The sequence below is a fragment of the Colossoma macropomum genome, unplaced genomic scaffold (assembly GCF_904425465.1).
Source record: "Colossoma macropomum unplaced genomic scaffold, Colossoma_macropomum, whole genome shotgun sequence".
NCBI classification, from domain to species: domain Eukaryota; kingdom Metazoa; phylum Chordata; class Actinopteri; order Characiformes; family Serrasalmidae; genus Colossoma; species Colossoma macropomum.
This window is the reverse complement of record NW_023494803.1, coordinates 32,599,171-32,616,876: the sequence shown is the minus strand read 5'-3', so window position 1 is coordinate 32,616,876 and position 17,706 is coordinate 32,599,171. Positions and strand designations below refer to the sequence as shown.

Below are 17,706 nucleotides of genomic sequence, written 5' to 3'. Positions count from 1 at the left end.
AATTTAATAAAAATGACTTTTCTGAATGGATTTGTAAAGTTGAATGAACATCAGTCAGGATTGCCCAGATTTCCTTGTTTTGATTGCAGTGCTTTGAGTCACATATGTCCAGGCCCATGCTGCTTTCAGACTGCCAAATTCATAAACTAGTTTTATAAGGCCATCTGCTGGACTAGTAGGCCATTACAACATACTGGCATGCAGTTAATTAACATTATGTTGACCTACAGCAGTTTCAGTTTCAAAATGCTCATCATTCTAAAAACATTGAAAGTTGTTTCTATTGATCAGACAGACTTGTTTGAAATCTCATCCGATCCTCAATTGTAATGATCTTATTCTAATTATTGAATTTTGTGTACGTAGTATGTGTAGTTCAGCTGCAAGTAAGTACAGACAGCAATGCTGCTGTAAAACCTTTTTTTTTACCCCCCACTTTAAAAGCTCCCACTGATTAGAGCAAGCCTGAATGCACGAGATTAACCCTGAGTAGCAAGCAACATGGGGGCTGAAATGTATGGCCGAGGACAGAGCACAGTGTTGAACACATGCTGAGGAGAACAGGAGCAAACTGATTTTCTCTGAGAAAAAGCTGGATCTGAGTGTCTTTGGTTCACCAATGTACTGGTGTTGAAAATCTAGGAGCTTAAGCACTTAAAAAAGGAGTGCCTATGAAGGTGTATACTGGTACATGTTGTTCAGTATTATTTCTAAAGAAGTTATAGCTGCAAGCAGTGAGGGGACAGTAAAACTACCCAGCATCCAACATGTGCTTGAATAGTCGTACTGTCCCTTCACCGAGGCATCAGTCAAGCGAGAGGAGAAGAGAAAACTGTACCTTCATCATCACCATGGTGATAAATTCAGTTGTGTTGCTAACAACATGGGACCCATAAAAAAATCTTCGTCACAGTGTTAACTTAGACATGTGGCTACAGTGTTGAACATTAGTTAAAATTACAATAATTAAAGTAGCTGTTCGTTAGCATACAAACTATCCTGTGGTTACAGGTGTATGCAAATGTTTGGGTGCCTTTGGTCAAATCACATTTTGTTGATTTTTTTTTAAGTAAAAATAGGTTAATACTTACAGAGAACTACACTTTTGCACATTACGATGCACAGTTTTGGTTTATTTGCTGAGTTGAACATAGTGAGAAAAAAAAACGTAAAATAGGGCTTATGCAAAATTTATATATATTTTATCATTTAATTTTTTATATGTTAAACTCAGCAAATAAATAGAAATTGTGCATTGATATTTGCAGAAAAATACCATATTTAAGTTCGCTGTTGAAGGTGTGATAACTTACTTTCATGTAGAAAATCAACAAAATATCTGATTTGGATATTTAGACTTTTACATATGTAAAATGTGTTTATTTTTTTTAGATTCTTTTCCTGACTTCCAGTTTTTAACAGCGATGCTGACTACATTAATCAGGGTCAGCATATACTACAGTTTCCCTGAAATGTTAATACCCCTAAATGTTTGCCCCTAAATTAGACATAAAATGGAATTCAAGTGCATGAAAACCAGCTTGGTAAGGTAATTAATGTTGAATGTTTCATGTTAAGGGAGTAGAATGCTTCACAAAATATGGAAATATATGGGGGGAAATGCTGAAATAAGAAGACAAGAACATATTAAATCTGGTTTTAATGTAATCTGTTTCATTCTATCAGTGAGAATAGAGTTTCCCAGAATTCTTGTTTAATAACTGTTGATTACCTCTTATTATTACCTCATTTTTTTATTTTAATGAAAAATGTGTTACAACATGCTATCCCTATAGTAAAGTAGGTTTGTATATATTTAAAATGTTTATGCTTTTTTCACCGTGATGGTGTTTTATATTCAAATTTACCAGCACAGGCTGGTCACTGATTGTCAATGCCAATGGTATTTTTGTTGATACTGTTGATACATCGTCAATATTGACTGACATCATCAGCCAACCAGTATATCGATTGGTATCTAGTGTGGGATAGAGATTTTTTTTTGTGTGTTGAAGGAAAAATATTTGAATTTGTATAAATAAATGTGTTAAATAATGTTCTGTACATCAAGTGAAGGAATTGCCCTGCACATACAAAGAATATAAGAGTTATAATTGAAAGTAGATACTCAATATGTCAAGTCTATTTATAAAGCATATTAAAAACAGCAAATGTTGGTCAGAATCAAATTTAGTGAAGAAAACATAATGATGAAAGAAAGCTTTGAAAAAGTCTTTTTTGTTCTTTTTTGTTTTTGTTTAGTCTGTTGTTTTACAAAACTTTCAACTCAAGTGTTTCAACCCCAGGAAAAAAATAGAGGAAAGTTAATGATCAGATTCAGAAATGCAGCAAAATGCAGAAGTAGAGGGATCATTAACTACTTCATATGTTTACAACTTCTGATATCAAGATTAGATATCAAGATTGCTTAGACAATTTAGATCCACTTTGCTCTCTTAAAAATCTGTTTTTCAGATTTTTTTTCTGAGTACACGAATGTTGGTAACATTGTACAAAATAATGCTGATGTAGACTGTGAACCTCTGTCCTTTTATAACACTTTAACTTCAAGACTCAGGCACAGACATGAAGCAGAGAAAAGTAAATGAATTGCCAAACATGGAAATGCAGCTTCTACACAGAGCATAACACTGAAGTGAGTGTAGAGTTTACGCATAGTCTGCAGACCTGTAATTATTAACTTACGTAATCGTAGGAGGTGCCCAGCGCTCTGTAGCATCTTATCCAATAAGCAGGACATCCATTGGAATGAAACATACACTGTTATAATGGCAGACATGGACAGCTCACCTAAGAAACTGCAGCTGAAATCAGAGGTGGGATTGGTGGATGGAGTGTCCCTCATTGCAGGAGTCATGATTGGCTCAGGAATTTTCATGTCCCCTCAGACTGTGTTACTGTACGTGGGCAGTCCAGGTGTCAGCTTGCTGATATGGGCTTGTGCTGGAGTGTTGTCAATGCTGGCGTCCCTGAGCTACGCTGAGCTGGGTACAGTCATCCGCGAGTCTGGAGGAGACTACATCTACATACTGCGGACTGCAGGCAACCTGATGGCCTTTCTGTTTGCCTTTATGACTAATGTGGTTGTGAGGCCAGCCAGTTCAGCTGGACAGGCACTTGCCTTTGCCAAGAATGCTGTTGCACCCTTCTATGAGGAGTGCCCACCTCCAGACGTGGTGGTGAAGTCTGTAGCGGTTATTGGACTCTTGTTGTTGACCATAGTGAATTGCCTGAATGTGCGCTGTTCCATGGTTGTTACGATGTACTTAATGGCAGCTAAATTTCTTGCACTGGTGGTTATTGTGATTGGAGGTGTGGTGGTTCTTGTTCAAGGCAACACTGCCAACCTCCAGAATACTTTCGAAGGCACCAACCTCAGCATCAGCGGCTTAGGAATAGCGTTCTATCAGTGTCTGTGGTCCTATGACGGATGGAACAACCTGAACTCTGTGACTGAAGAACTTAAACGCCCTGAGGTAATAATTATTAACTCATGACAAAGAAAAGAGACCGGGGTACTGTAAAACAGAAGTGAAGGGACAACGTAAATATGTAATTTCTAAGATTTTCAGTTGTTTAGCGATGTTTGCCATTGAAGTATCACTGGCTATGTAGTACAGAGCTATTTAATTTTTCTGTTTTTTTAATAATACTGCAGTTCTTCAGTTCAGCCATTTTTGTTTTAGATGTTTTCAAAGATTTTTCTTCAGTAAGTGAAAAATGTGCTCTGCATGTGGCTCATATTTTCAAGATTATTTTTTTGTCCCTAACAATTTCTATGGCTGCTTTAATAACAGTTTTGGGTCATTGCTGTAAAGTGCCATCTGCTGAATGTTGAGGTATTTCATTATATCTGAGCCATTAAGATACCTCTCTACACTTCAGAATCCATCAGGATGACTCTTCAATAAAGACAAGTGAAAAACAAATGGCAGCCGTACATGCTCATATCACCATGTTTCACAGATGAGATGGTTTGCTCTGAATTTCCTCACTCTATCACTCTGGTACAGGGTAAACTGCAGGCTTTTATGTACTTTTTATAAAGCTGTAACCTGACCTTTCTGTTTTTGAGAGTTACGAGTGGTTTGCGTCCTGTGGCGAACCCACAAGTTTGAAATCATAAGGTCACGCTGGTGTATTCTTCTTTTGACATACTTATACCTACCTCCTGTATAGCGTTCTTGACCTGTTCAACATCTTTCAGAGTTTCTTCATTATTGAAAATATTCTTTGTTCACTCACTACTGTGACGTGAAATGAGATAAGTAGAAGCAGAATAAAACACTCGTTGTCTCTTAACATTGTGGCAACCATCTGATTCCAACACAGCAAATGTTTTGTTTATGGACGTTTTTGAGCCTCAAATTTTTGGGGGACTGCTTTACCACAAATAATGCAACAGACACAGCTAGTCATGCTGTAAGAGTGCCATAGTAGTTTTCATTCACATCATTACACTGTCTTCCAGTTTCTTAATCCAGTCCTCTGTAACTATCAGTCAGTCCACATTTTTCAGACTGTAATCTGAAGGACCTTTCTGTTCTCGAGGCTTGCCAGTGGTTTGCGTCTTGTGGTAAACCCACTGAGGTTATACAAGCGTGCATTCTTCTCTTTATGGTCGTGTGTGACACATTTATGCCAACATCCTGCAAAGTGCTCTTTATCTGTTCAACAGCTCTTTTTCATAACTGAAAGATTTCTTTGTCATCTACTAATGTGGTCTGGCAGGTTGTTTGCTAATGCTGAGCTCACAAGTTCTTGCTTCTTAACAAATAAGACACCTAATTCTGACACACCTAATATTTTGGGTTTGTCTTATTTTTCAGCTTCATGATAGCTTGCTTTACTGGCATTGACACTTCATTCTTTCCTCCCCAGCAACATCTTCAAGTACATATGGTATCTAGATTCTAAAAATTAAAATCTAAAATCATTTGCTTTTATTAACTCTTTTCTGCCATCAAAATAATTACACACAACCGATCAAGAAAACACTGTGTAACCAAAGCTCATTCTCTGGAGTGATGAAGCACCATTGAATACCTTCGGGATGTGCTGTTTGTTGATCCAGAATTATTCAGCCAACATAAGTAATTGACCTCACTAATGGTCTTGCAGCTGACTGCAATCAAATCCTCATGGAAATGCTCCAACATCTAGCATAAATCTTGCGTAGAAGAGTATACACTGTCAGTGCAGCAAACTATTATTAATACCCTTGACTTCAGAAGAAACGCTGGATGAACGGGTGTCTAAACCTTTGGATGTGTAATGAACGTATGATGAAAAGTGTTGACTTAGTGTCTTAGTCTGGGCACACACAGTGTATTATTTGACAAATTGTTGTATATCTGTGTTCAATCAAAGCCACCAATAATTTGAGGACAGTGGTTATTGTCTGTCTGCAGTTGTTGTAGTGTCTGGGTGTCTAATGGCTAGCCTTGTGGCTAACTTAGATCTTCATAGTGGGCCTGTCACTTGGTGTGAAATCATGCAGCAGCCTCTCTGATGTGATGATCTATGGCAAGGTGGATGGGACTCACCATGCATGTTGCTGGTTTTCCCTAGGACCTAGAGCAGGATCTGAGGGTGGTGTCGTATGCACACATAACAAGACTGGCTGGCTGCAGAACACTTGCAGCTTCAGTCAGATCAAACACATAATTCACCTGAGATTTAACACAGGTCATTTGTGTGGGCATGATGGTTATGTCATACCTTTATTTAAAGGCACAAGAATGTCAGTAGAAAGATGTGTGTTTGTTGTGTTTCAAAGAAAAACAATGTTCCCTTGTGGATACACGCTCTCATTGCAGTCACATGAAATAATGATTAAAGTTGAAGGCAGAGGTTGTTTGCGCTTCAGATTACAACGTGACAAAATGGTTAACCATGCGGTTGATCTACCTTCTAAAGTGTTAATGATGAAAACATGTTGATGTGAGAGTGGACACACGTGCTAGTTTTAATTTTTAAAAAAAAGGATCAAGAGTGCAGACTTAGATGGCAGGAAACAAGGCATCGCAAACCAGTAGCACACAAATCAGGAGAAATTATACAGGGTGTCCCAAAAAAAATGACATCATTTGAGATGTGAATGTCTGAGTAACTACTCGTCCTAGGCAAACAAAATTCGTGTTGAACAATACAAGATTTATTTATCAAAATTTGAATTTGAATTTGAAGAAATTCAGAGGGATGTAGATTTTATAACCGATTTCACAAAGCTTCACAAATGTTCAATATGCGCACCGCCTGTGACACGACACAGGTCAAGTCTGTAGTCCAGCTCCTGCACAGACAGCCTTCCTCTTTGAATTTTTTGTGCCATGTCCAAATCTGCTTTCCAGTTGGTGCATTTTTATTGAATTTTCTCGAAAATGCATGCTGCACACTCTTGTTTGACTGTGTTCGAGCATATTCTAACACACAAAATGCCTTTTTATTTCTAGTGAACACCATTCTTCAACCGGAAAAAAACATTAAAAATTAAACTTGGTTAGTTTTTACACATTTTGTTAAAATTTGAGATCATTTGAGGGAGAATTGGTTATGTTATTAGACTACGAAATGATGTCAGTTTTTTTGGGACACTGCAATGAGACAGAGATGTTCAGAATTCTGAAGAGGACATGATAGGACAGCCCATAATTCCATGTGGTTTTGGCTTTTTATTGTTAGTGAAGGATCCCCAAAATCCTCCATGTTGAACATCTATTGAAGTCTTGTTTGGTACACATGAAGACTGTATTTGATAGTTATTTTGATGTGTAGCTAACTGTCATGTCTGCCAACCTAAATTTAATTGTTCTCTTGGCCTTACAAAGACATTAAATTTGATAAAAAAGACTTTTTTGTATGGGCCCATAGTGTTGCATGGGGGTCAGTCAACTTTTTTCAAATTTGGCTACTTTGATTATAGTGCTTACAATTCAGATCACACATGCCGAGGCCCATGGTGCTTTCAGGCAGCCAGATTTGTAAACCAGGTTTTAACTGACACGTGCTGGACCCGATATACTGTCACTGAGTTAACTGTCTTCATGTTGACCTACAGAAATTGCAGTTTCAAGATGGTTCTCACTCTAAAATCCACAAAGAAAGGCTGTTTCATTGCTTATCCAGACATATGTTTAAAGTCTTATTTAGTCTTATTTACAATTATCTGCTGTATCTGTCAGTGTTGAAGTTTCAGCCCTGAGGTAAATTTTGAGGTTTTTCTAAACCAGAGAATAATCACATTGTGGTAAATAACAACACTCTCAGTAGAGTTTAAGTAGTGAAGCAAAAAGTGAGTACAAGCAGCAGAACCGCTGCAATCCTGAGGGTTTTTGTACCACCCACTTTATAGCCACCCGCTGATTAGAGCAAGGCTGAATGCACAAGATTAACCCTGAATAAGAAGCTGCAAAGGGTTTGCGGGCTAGGACTGAATGTGTTGAAGAGACCAAGAGGAATACCAATTATTTCTTCTTCAGCTTCTTTGGAGGAATAACATTGTGTCTTCAAGTTTCTTCACTCTGGACGTCCCTTCTTCTTTGGATCTAAACATACCTACTGCTGTTAAAATCTAGCTGTTTTACTTCTTAGAAAACACTGAAGAAGAGGGCTTTAAAGGTATCCTCAGTTTTTAGTTTTTTAAGTTTTATAGATATTTATAAAATATCTATATTCTATAGATATTTTGTGAGTGGTTTTTAATTAAATAAATTAGATTAGATTTCAGCTTTGGAAAAACTAAATAATTGTTGTGCTGTGAATTGCTGAGGGTGCATTTAGAGTAGTTATTAAATAACGAGAGCTTGTCATAAACGTGTGTGTGTGTATGTGTGAACCTCTGTCCTTTTACAGCCTCTGTTCTGTTCCTTTTTAACTTCATGTCTCAGAGGAACACTATTAGAGCAGAGGAAGCTACATGAATGGCCAGAGAGAGAAATTCAGCTTCTCTTATGCTGAGCAGAATATTAAAGTGGAACATTGAGTTTAAGTGTGGCCTACAGTCCTATAATTACCACCTGACACAATTGCAGGAGGAGCAAGGCGCAGTGTAGCATCCCATTCTGCATTTAAATCCTGCCTGTAAAAAGGACATCCATTGGAACAAAGCATCCGCTAGTATGGCAGCAGACATGGACAGCACACCTGAGAAACTTCACCTGAAAGCAGAGGTGGGATTGGTGGGAGGAGTGTCCCTCATTGCGGGTGTCATGATCGGATCAGGAATTTTCATGTCCCCTCAGACTGTGTTGCTGAACATTGGAAGTCCAGGTGCCAGCTTGTTGATATGGGCCTGCTGCGGCCTGTTGTCAATGCTGGCGTCCCTGAGCTATGCTGAGCTTGGTACAGTCATCCGCGAGTCAGGAGGAGAGTACATCTACATACTGAGGACTTCAGGCAACCTGATGGCTTTTGTCTTTGCCTTTACATCTATTGTGGTTGTGAGGCCAACCAGCTTGGCTGGACTGGCTCTCAGCTTTGCACAGTACGTTGTTGCACCCTTCTATGAGGACTGTTCACCCCCAGTTGTGGTGGTGAAGTCTGTCGCTGCTGTTGGGATCCTGTTGTTGACCATAGTGAACTGCCTCGATGTGCGTTCTGCCATGGCTGTCGCAGTGTTCTTCATGGTGATTAAATTCATTGCATTAGTGGTTATTGTGATTGGCGGTGTGGTGGTTCTTGTTCAAGGTAACACTGCCAACCTCCAGAATACTTTTGAAGGCACCAACCTCAGCATCAGTGCCATAGGAATGGCCTTCTATCAGTGTCTGTGGTCCTACGATGGCTGGAACAACCTGAACTCTGTGACTGAAGAGCTTAAACGCCCTGAGGTAATAAGTATTAATTTATAATATTAGTAATACTCAAGAATAAAAACACAGATAGTGTATAATTTAATTATTCTAACAAAAAAAATTGGAAGCAATCATTATAAGATAGAGATTCAGTGTTTAACTTTTGGTTCCCATGTCCATTTAAACAGAAGTGCTGGCTATTCACAGGTGTCTAACTTTCTGTTTCATGTATATTATAGTATACAGCAGTCTCTGTCCAACCAGTCCTTGAGAACCCCTAGACAATCCACATTTTAGCTGTATCTCAGCTCCGAACACACCTAAACCGAGCCATTGCGAACACTGAATAAAGGATACAGGTGTGTTAGAAGCTGAGTAAGAGAAAAAAAAACATGGACTGGTTTGAAAACCACTATGAAGTCAGTTTGCATATTTATAAAAGTAATAAAGTTTGAATTAACTCCAACATACTCTACACTGTACGTACCACTGAATGGTGCAACAGAACTTTTTATTCACATCAGCACATTATCTTCCAGAGGTTCTCGGTCCGGTTCTTTCTGCCTCTCAACCAGTCTGTCGGTCTACATGTTTTTTCTACTCTACTTTCAAGCACTCCTGGGCTCAAAGGTTTTTCTTATTGCTCCTTACCTGCCTCAGATATATCAGGAGTTGGAACAGACTAAAAAATTGCACTGGTTGTTGACAGTTGACATGCTGTACTGTCGATATAAATTGAATACTGTGATCACTTTCTAACCTTTTATCATGATTTATGATATTATCATAAATATTTGTGTATATATATTCATATATATATATATATATATATATATATATCACACACACACACACATACATATATATATATATATATATATATATATATATATATATATATATATATACATATTCACACATTATTTATAGATATATGTACATACAACAGTTAGTTCGTCACGCTAGCTGATTTGAGGGTTGAGAAGCGAGCGTTCTAACCATGCTGTTATTTCGCCATAACATCAGTTTTTCACACTGTATCACTCCGCTGAGACGCCGTTGCTAAGCAACGACTTTGACAGCTGTAGGAGAGGCTCAAGCCATTTGAGTGTTTTTACTTCTTACTTTGCTACAAACAGAAAATGGATACTTTCAGATCACATTTGACCGACAGCCGATTTGGTCAGACTCTGAAGATGAGACGACACTAAATTCCCAAACTGTCAGTTGGTCTGTGTGGAGTTGGAGAACGAACTGCCGGCTGTGCAGCGAGTGAGCGGAGCTCGTTACTCTGACGTAGCAACAAGCTGCTTGTTAAGGAACTATAATTTGGCAGAAGGAACTGCGAACATTAAAACATTAAATGCCACGTTCACGGCCCAATTTATTCATTTCGTACTTTATTTATTTAACTGTTGTATAAAACCAATAGAACACTCGAGGTTGTGTTACAACACACTCCCTCTTGTGTTCTATTGCTTAAATGTCTAGCTGTAGTGATATCCAACATATGTTGCATACACATGGGTACAAGCTGCTAACCTTTACTTTTGCAGGCCAACCTTGTAATAACTCCACAGTAAAAACTTTGCTTAGACAAATATTGTTCTGTTTTATGCTCTATAAGTGCATTCTCTTAATTATATGAAAGTATGTCATTATATGAAAGTATGCTGATGCAGTCTAGACTATTGCCGTAGTGAGAGACCTCACTTTCCTGACGTACTCTGCATTCCACATGGGCTTTGCTTTCAGAGTGTTTTTGGTTGCCAGTGTCATTTAAATGAAACTTTAGTGGTGACTTTCTTTTTCCAGAGCTTGATCTACACGTGTTTTTGTGGCTATGTCAGTAGAGAACAAAGAAGGTCTTAGTGCACAGCAAATCAAAGTTCACAACTTTTTCTATGGCTATTACAGCATATTTGGCATTTCAGATTCTAAAACAGATAAAATGTTCCAGTTTACGTTAATCACTAAAGTTAGGCTATGCTGTACAGTCTGTCCTGACTGATTCCTCTGTCTTTATATGTTGCTTCTTAAAGGAACACTTCATTTGAAGGTAATAGTTTTGACATTAATTAGTGAAAGTTAGCTTTGTCATTCTTTTTGTATTCTTGTGAATGATGTATTATTTTAAAAGCAGTTTAACTTTAATATGGCATATCAAATAATGTCCCCCACAGTGAGGATCTCTATCACTGCATGACTGAGCAGGATGTTGTGCTCAGAACACTAAATTATTGTGTTGACACACTGCTGTTTTTTTCTGTGACAAAATGCATATCACTGTATATTAAAGCAACAGTTGGTCCCTTTTCCCTTTGTACAGTTTTGTACATGCAATGCTATCATTTGAGCACAGATAAGAGTATCTTTGAAAATCTGATAAGTAATAAAGACAAACTGTGGTAATAAACACTAAGGTGCTGTAAAAGTTAAACAGAAACACTTTGCACTCAGTGTGTTGTCAGCCTCGCTCTGTTTTATTTCTTTTGGTGGAGGATTAGTGAAGTGCTGCGGTACGTTTTTTGCTTCTATCTCGGCACCATGAAAAGCCAAGACCATGAAAAGCTCAATTTGAAGAGGGAGGTAGGGTTAATCAGTGCGGTATCTCTGGTGGCGGGCAATATGATAGGATCAGGGATTTTTATGTCCCCACAGACTGTGTTTTCTAACATAGGAAGCGCTGGAGCTTGTTTGATAATCTGGGCCATGTGTGGCCTGGTGGTGTTGGGCGCTGCACTGTCTTATGCTGAGCTGGGCACTCTCATCAGAGAATCTGGGGGCGACTTCATCTACGTCCTGAGAATCTATGGACCCTTCCCTGCATTCTTTATAGCATTCACGTTCCTGACCGTGGTGGGTCCGTCAGGTGTATCAGCTATTGCCCTGGGTTTTGCCAAGTATGCTGTGGCTCCTTTTTATCCAGGCTGCGCACCACCTACATTGGTGGTGAAGTGTACCGCTGCGGCTTGCATTTTGGTGGTGGCTACAGCCAACATCCTGAACGTTCGCTTTACCATGGCCATTCAGGTTGTTTTCATGGTGGCCAAAGTGGTGGCTCTCACAGTGATAGTGATTGGGGGTATAGTGACCATGGCTCAAGGTAGCTTAGAAAGCCTTAGCAGTTCAGACATTGCTTTTGAGGGCACAAAGTTGGGGATCAGTCCCATTGGAATGGCTCTGTATCAGGGCTTGTGGTCCTATGCAGGGTGGTACAGCTTAAACTTTGTGACTGAGGAGGTCAAAAAGCCAGAGGTGAGATGTTTTCTGTTTTAAGATGATCTTTTAATGTGGTATACTTAGTTGCACTGTAATGCCCATGCTTCTTCAGCTTATCATGAGGGAAGTGGAAAACCTGTAAGAATTTGAGTGACTGATTATTAGAAGAGTTGTACATTTCCACTGATGTTTTATTACATCCTTTCCTGAAAGGTAAATCTACCTAGGGCATTAATGATTGCCATCCCCATGGTAACAGTCCTCTACCTGCTGGTCAATGTGAGTTATCTGGCTGTCATGACTCCAAGAGAGATGGTGTTTTCCAGTGCTGTGGCTGTTACGTGGGGGTAAGTTTTCATGCACAAAAAAAGTTTACTCAGTCAGGCCCTAAATCAATATATGTGGTACAAGAAACATTCCATAATATGTTATTACACTTTGATGTGTTTATTGTTTGTCGATCTGTAAGAGATCAAGTGGCCAACCTTTTTCTTTGATAACAGGAATAAGGTGCTGGGAGGCTGGGGCTGGGTGATGTCTGTTGCAGCAGCTCTGTCATCTTTTGGTTCTCTCAATGGCTCCTTCTTCAGTGGAGGACGAGTTTGCTTTGTAGCTGCCAGAGAGGGACATATGGTAAGGAAAAAAAAGAGTAGTTCACTATGGATGGTCATAAGTAGCTGGGTCAAGCAAATAACATCACTCTACCTTGCAGGAATCTTGATAACCAAGGCATTTCATTCATTTGGATGACACTGATTTGCAGTTTGTGTACCAAAAACACATCAGCTCTGACAATATGGAAGATGAAAAGTCTTCCTCAATTTTTTTTTCTCTTTCAGCCTGATATCTTGGCCATGGCTCATGTGCGACGCCTCACTCCATCTCCAGCTCTCATCTTCACCACCATCATCTCCCTCATTGTGCTCATCCCTGGAGACTTTGAGGGAATAGTGAACTTCTTCAGGTATGCACAGTGCATGTGCTCCAAAGGATAAAGTCAAAATATTTATTATACAGTTAGGTTTACCTGGCATTATAGTGAGTTTATACTGCAAAAACAAATGCTTAAAACTGTACTGTTTTATGTTGCCAGTCCTTTAGTGGACAAAAATGGCTCATGTTCACACAAACAATGCAGAAAGGGCTCTGTTTAGAATCACATGATCCTTCCAACCAATGAATTCGCTCGACATCACAAAAATCAATTTATGGACTATATCAGCCTAATAAAACATTATTGCCATGCGCATAAATGAGGTGATTGAACGTATGAGTGAACACATGCCAAAATCCGTGGTAAGGGTCATTATAAATGAACAATGATTCTATAGCAAGAGACAAAACATTTGGCTCCATTCTCTTAACTACAGCAACATAAATACACAAAAATGTCCAAAGGTGTCCAGACACCCCTTCTAACAGTTGAATTCAGCTACTTTATTTATAATTCATGTCACAGATGTTCAATTGCGCACAGAGAGCAACAGAAAATATTGCCAGTAGAATGAATATGCCTAATGTTGTGTTTAGCACACCTAAGAATTTTTCACCTCAGAGCTTGATGCTTCCAATTTTAAAGCGTTCATGCCATGTGAACAGTTTGAATTCTGAAAACAGTGGACACTTACAGTAAACTAGCATTTGTTTGGTTTCAGAACATAAAGGCTTTTAGAAAGCTTTTACACTACAGTTCAAAATTGGTCTGGTTAGTTCTTCATTTTATTTTAGGTGCTATAGCTATCATGCATAGATAGCATATTATACACAAATAGAAACCCGACAGTCTGCTTAAAACCACTTAAAATATGCTGTTACTTCTTACTCTATGAGCACTGCCATGTTGAAGTGACATCAGGGATGTGCAACTCTGAGATATCAGAGCTCTTGAGAAACTGACTTTTTAGAGTGGGAATTACGAGTTAAAAAGCCATGCAAATAGGTATTTCCCACTTGGAAGTCAGAAACTTTCCTGGTTCTGATGTATTCATGAATACAACAGAAATTCACCATGCCAAGCATCAGGTAGAGGGCTTTATAAGCCCTCAGCACTGTGTTCTCTGAAATGATGGAGCACCATCCAGTACCTTTAGGATGAGTTGGAGTAGCGTTTGTGATCCAGAACAAGTGATCAAGCATCAATACCTGACTTCACTAATGCTTTTGTGGCTGAATGCTATCAAATCCTCACAGCAATGTTCCAACCTCTAGCTTTGTAAAGCCTTCCTTGAAGAGTGATACTGCAGCAAAGGGGGGACAAACGTCCTATTAATACCCTTTTTGAAAGAAACATTGGATGAGAGGGTGTCTACAAACTTTTGGACATCTAGTTTATGTATGCTTGTTATACGTCATGTTGAATGATTGTGAATCATTAATATATTACCACTTAGTACGAACAAATTTAGTGTTATTGAGCACCAAGCACAAGACCTAGCATTTCATCAGTTTAGACATTTAACAAGAAGAGTCACACTCTCAATATATTATAATATTATTGTGTGTTGTGTGAAGTAGTCATTTCTAAAAAAGGAAATTAGAGCTGATAACTTAGTTTCATATCAGTTATGCATTCATCCAGTATTTGTTGCTCTAAATTCATTCCATCTGTCAGCTTTACAGCCTGGTTCTTCTATGGAGTCACATTATCAGGACTTCTTTACCTAAAAATCAAGAAACGTGATCTTCCTCGGACATACACGGTAAGAGATGTCATGTTTTAATATTAATATTTGCTCAAGGTTGCTCTATAACATGATTACATTCCAAGAGAGACAGAATATACAACTGTCTCTTTTTATGACTCTCTTAGGTCCCCATAATTATCCCCATCCTGGTACTGCTGGCAGCAGTGTTCCTCGTTCTTGCACCCATCATTGATAACCCTCGGATCGAGTACCTGTACGTGACCATCTTCGTCCTCAGTGGAGTTATAATTTATGTTCCATTCATTCACTACAAACTGTTCCCAGGCCTCCTGAACAAACTCACAGTGGTCCTCCAGCTCTTCCTGGAGGTGGCGCCAGTTGATAAAAACGTGTGACGTTCTAGGGCCTTCCGGATTTGAAGACATTACTTCTCAGCTGCTTCCTCCATTCAGTACTAAGAATTTCAAAGTATGTCTGTTTTTTATTAACACTGCTTTATTAGTTAGTGCTGAGTCATAATTTTTCATTTAAATTCAGTTAAATAATGAAGTTAAATATGCATGACTTTCTGTACTTGAGCTAGAAACGCTCATGGGTCATGTGGTAGTCCTCAAAAATATGATTTGTCATCAAATATATAATAGTTTTTTAAATATATTATTTTTTCCTAATTCATACTGTGTTTCCTAACAGCCATTGAAGAAACCTTTAGGCACTGTCGAAAATATACATTTCTGATTTCTTACATTTAGATAAATATAAGAAAAAACGAAGGGACTAAAAAGAGAAACTACGTATGTCATTTCAAATGTTGTTGATATTTTGACTAATTCTGTGTAAAACAGTTATCATTAAAATGACTTTCTGACTCTCTAAACCATCTTATTTCAAATAATCACATTTCAGCCTGATCACATAACAACGGTGCTCATCAAAACCACCATCATTAAGCTTTAATGAAGATGATTTATATTTAGAGTTCTGGTATTCAGAATAGTAATCATGTTTGCTTTTGAAATATGAAAAATCTTTCACAGGGCATTTCCTTACATTTGCATAGACCAATGCTGATTAACATCCTGTAGTCCAGAAGCAGTATGGCTGAGTAGAAGTAATGTTATATATTGCTAATATTACAGTGGTAAAGTGCCTGAACTCTGTACCCTCAAACTCACAAGCTAAGGAAAAGTTACCCTAACTTCACTCCCTCACCCAATGAGAGAGCAAACATATTTTTAAACTATATATGTCTTATTAACCCCTTTCATGGCCAGGGCCTGCTGGCATGCCCAAAGTTTTATTACACACTTCTATAACCTAAGAACCAATTTGCGTTGAAGTCCCTGTAGTTACTGAATAAGAAAGATTAGTATTTAATTTTAATTGGTTAGGTTCTTGTTTTCCTTTTAAAAGTGTCCAAGTATTTCAATAACAAAGTGTGGTGTAATTATTTAAATGTATATTTTTAAAACAATTTCAAACCAACCTAACTTCTTTAATTGTAAATTTTTCTGACTTTTTGCTCTCAGCCCACCACAAACACTGCACTTTGAGACAAAAAGTTTGATATAAAGAATGTCGAAACCAGGCATGGTGAAATAAACATTAGTGTTTTAATCAAAACAGAGGCATTTCTTTTTGGAATCTTCACAAAACCAGTATGAACTTCATCTAAGAGTTTATGGCTGCTAACAGAGAATGTGGTAGATGTCAAATCTCTGTGAGTGCAGTCTTACAGTGTTGTTGATGTTGTTGTCCTATTTTCAAATCTCAGCTAATGTTTACACAGACATCTCTTTAAAATGTAGTAGTAAATGATTGCAACATATCAATTCTGGCATTTTTTCTGGCCACAATGGTCTTGAGAATGAAATATGATGCCATAGTTAGTCCAAAGGTTAGTCTTAAAGGGGAATTCCAGCAAAATGTCTGCATAATTCAGTGGTTGAGATATAAAATACTTCATTCAGAGTGGTTTGGAGTGAACTGGCTTATCATGTATCCCTCCACCATGGATAGATTAAAATAAAATGATTTAAATAGATTTTAGGCCAAAATTTTATCGCAAAAGCCACCATAAAACAGTGTATCAGGCATCAGGCGGAGTGTTTATAACTATTATAAGTAATAACTTTCTGTGAGGGAGTTTTTAGAGGCTTTAAACTCTTCAGACATCTGGTTCCTGTCACCACCACTGTGAACAATTTTGACTTGGTAAGTTTCTGTAGAATGGAGCATTTCACACCAAACCATTCTGAATTACTTTGTTTACATCTTAACCATTCAATTATGCAGACATTTTGAAAACTCGGTGGAGTTCCCCTTTAGGGCTGGGTTAATACAGCATGTTCACTTGCTCCCTTCCTTATAATCTCAGTGAAATATTCAAGCAGATAAGTTGTACTAAAAGGACATTTGAAATTTCAGTGCAAGAGAATGGAGATGTGTTTTGAACCAATCAGAAACTTGGTTGTGAAAGCAGGGTCACATTAGAGTAATGGTCAGATTAGAAAATAGGTGTGGTCATGCTGCCGATATTTTTGCAGTACCAAAAACTGACCTCTTTCGGGTGCTTTAAGACATTTGGAGGGGGGCTGGTCAATCCCCTTATGACTTGTAAGTCTGACAAAAATAGAAGGCGAACAGCAAAGGCAAACGGAAGAAAGATCCGAGGTAAATGCCGTCATTTCAAACAGAAGGAATAACTGAAATACACATGGGATGAAACTTCTCTATTTATGTTATACAGTATTGATCCTACAAAGGAAATTTGTCATTGTAGTGTCTAAATATTCCCAGTCTGGGAGCAGCACAGCATCACCAGCAGAACAGCACCGCTTGGGGCAGGAACACTGGTGACTTTATTCTTATTTTGTTTCTTATTATTAGAAAAAGGCATTTATCTAACTGAGCTTTGTATCTGTAAGTCCGGCTAATTCTTGTAATTTTTTTACTGTTTGTGAGTGGGCATGATAAACCACGACTACAGCATAGCTGTACACTACAACTCCCAGAATTCCTAC

General features: G+C 38.3%; 1 protein-coding gene across 3 annotated transcripts; it reads left to right on the top strand.

The window, feature by feature from the left end:
* Positions 1 to 2,771: 2,771 nt before the first annotated feature.
* zmp:0000001267 (b(0,+)-type amino acid transporter 1) lies at positions 2,772 to 15,561 on the top strand. 3 transcript variants are annotated; one of them, XM_036593373.1, is made up of 7 exons: positions 7,399 to 7,641; positions 7,911 to 8,852; positions 12,252 to 12,385; positions 12,542 to 12,671; positions 12,878 to 13,002; positions 14,650 to 14,737; positions 14,848 to 15,561. In XM_036593373.1, exons 2-7 carry the CDS (start codon positions 8,142 to 8,144, stop codon positions 15,076 to 15,078), a joined length of 1,419 nt encoding a protein of 472 aa, XP_036449266.1. In that variant the 5' UTR covers positions 7,399 to 7,641; positions 7,911 to 8,141; the 3' UTR covers positions 15,079 to 15,561. The 3 variants fall into 3 exon arrangements, with proteins under 3 accessions (XP_036449269.1, XP_036449266.1, XP_036449268.1); XM_036593376.1 differs by lacking the exons at positions 7,399 to 7,641; positions 7,911 to 8,852 and adding an exon at positions 2,772 to 3,497; XM_036593375.1 differs by lacking the exons at positions 7,399 to 7,641; positions 7,911 to 8,852 and adding an exon at positions 10,846 to 12,074.
* Positions 15,562 to 17,706: the final 2,145 nt, after the last annotated feature.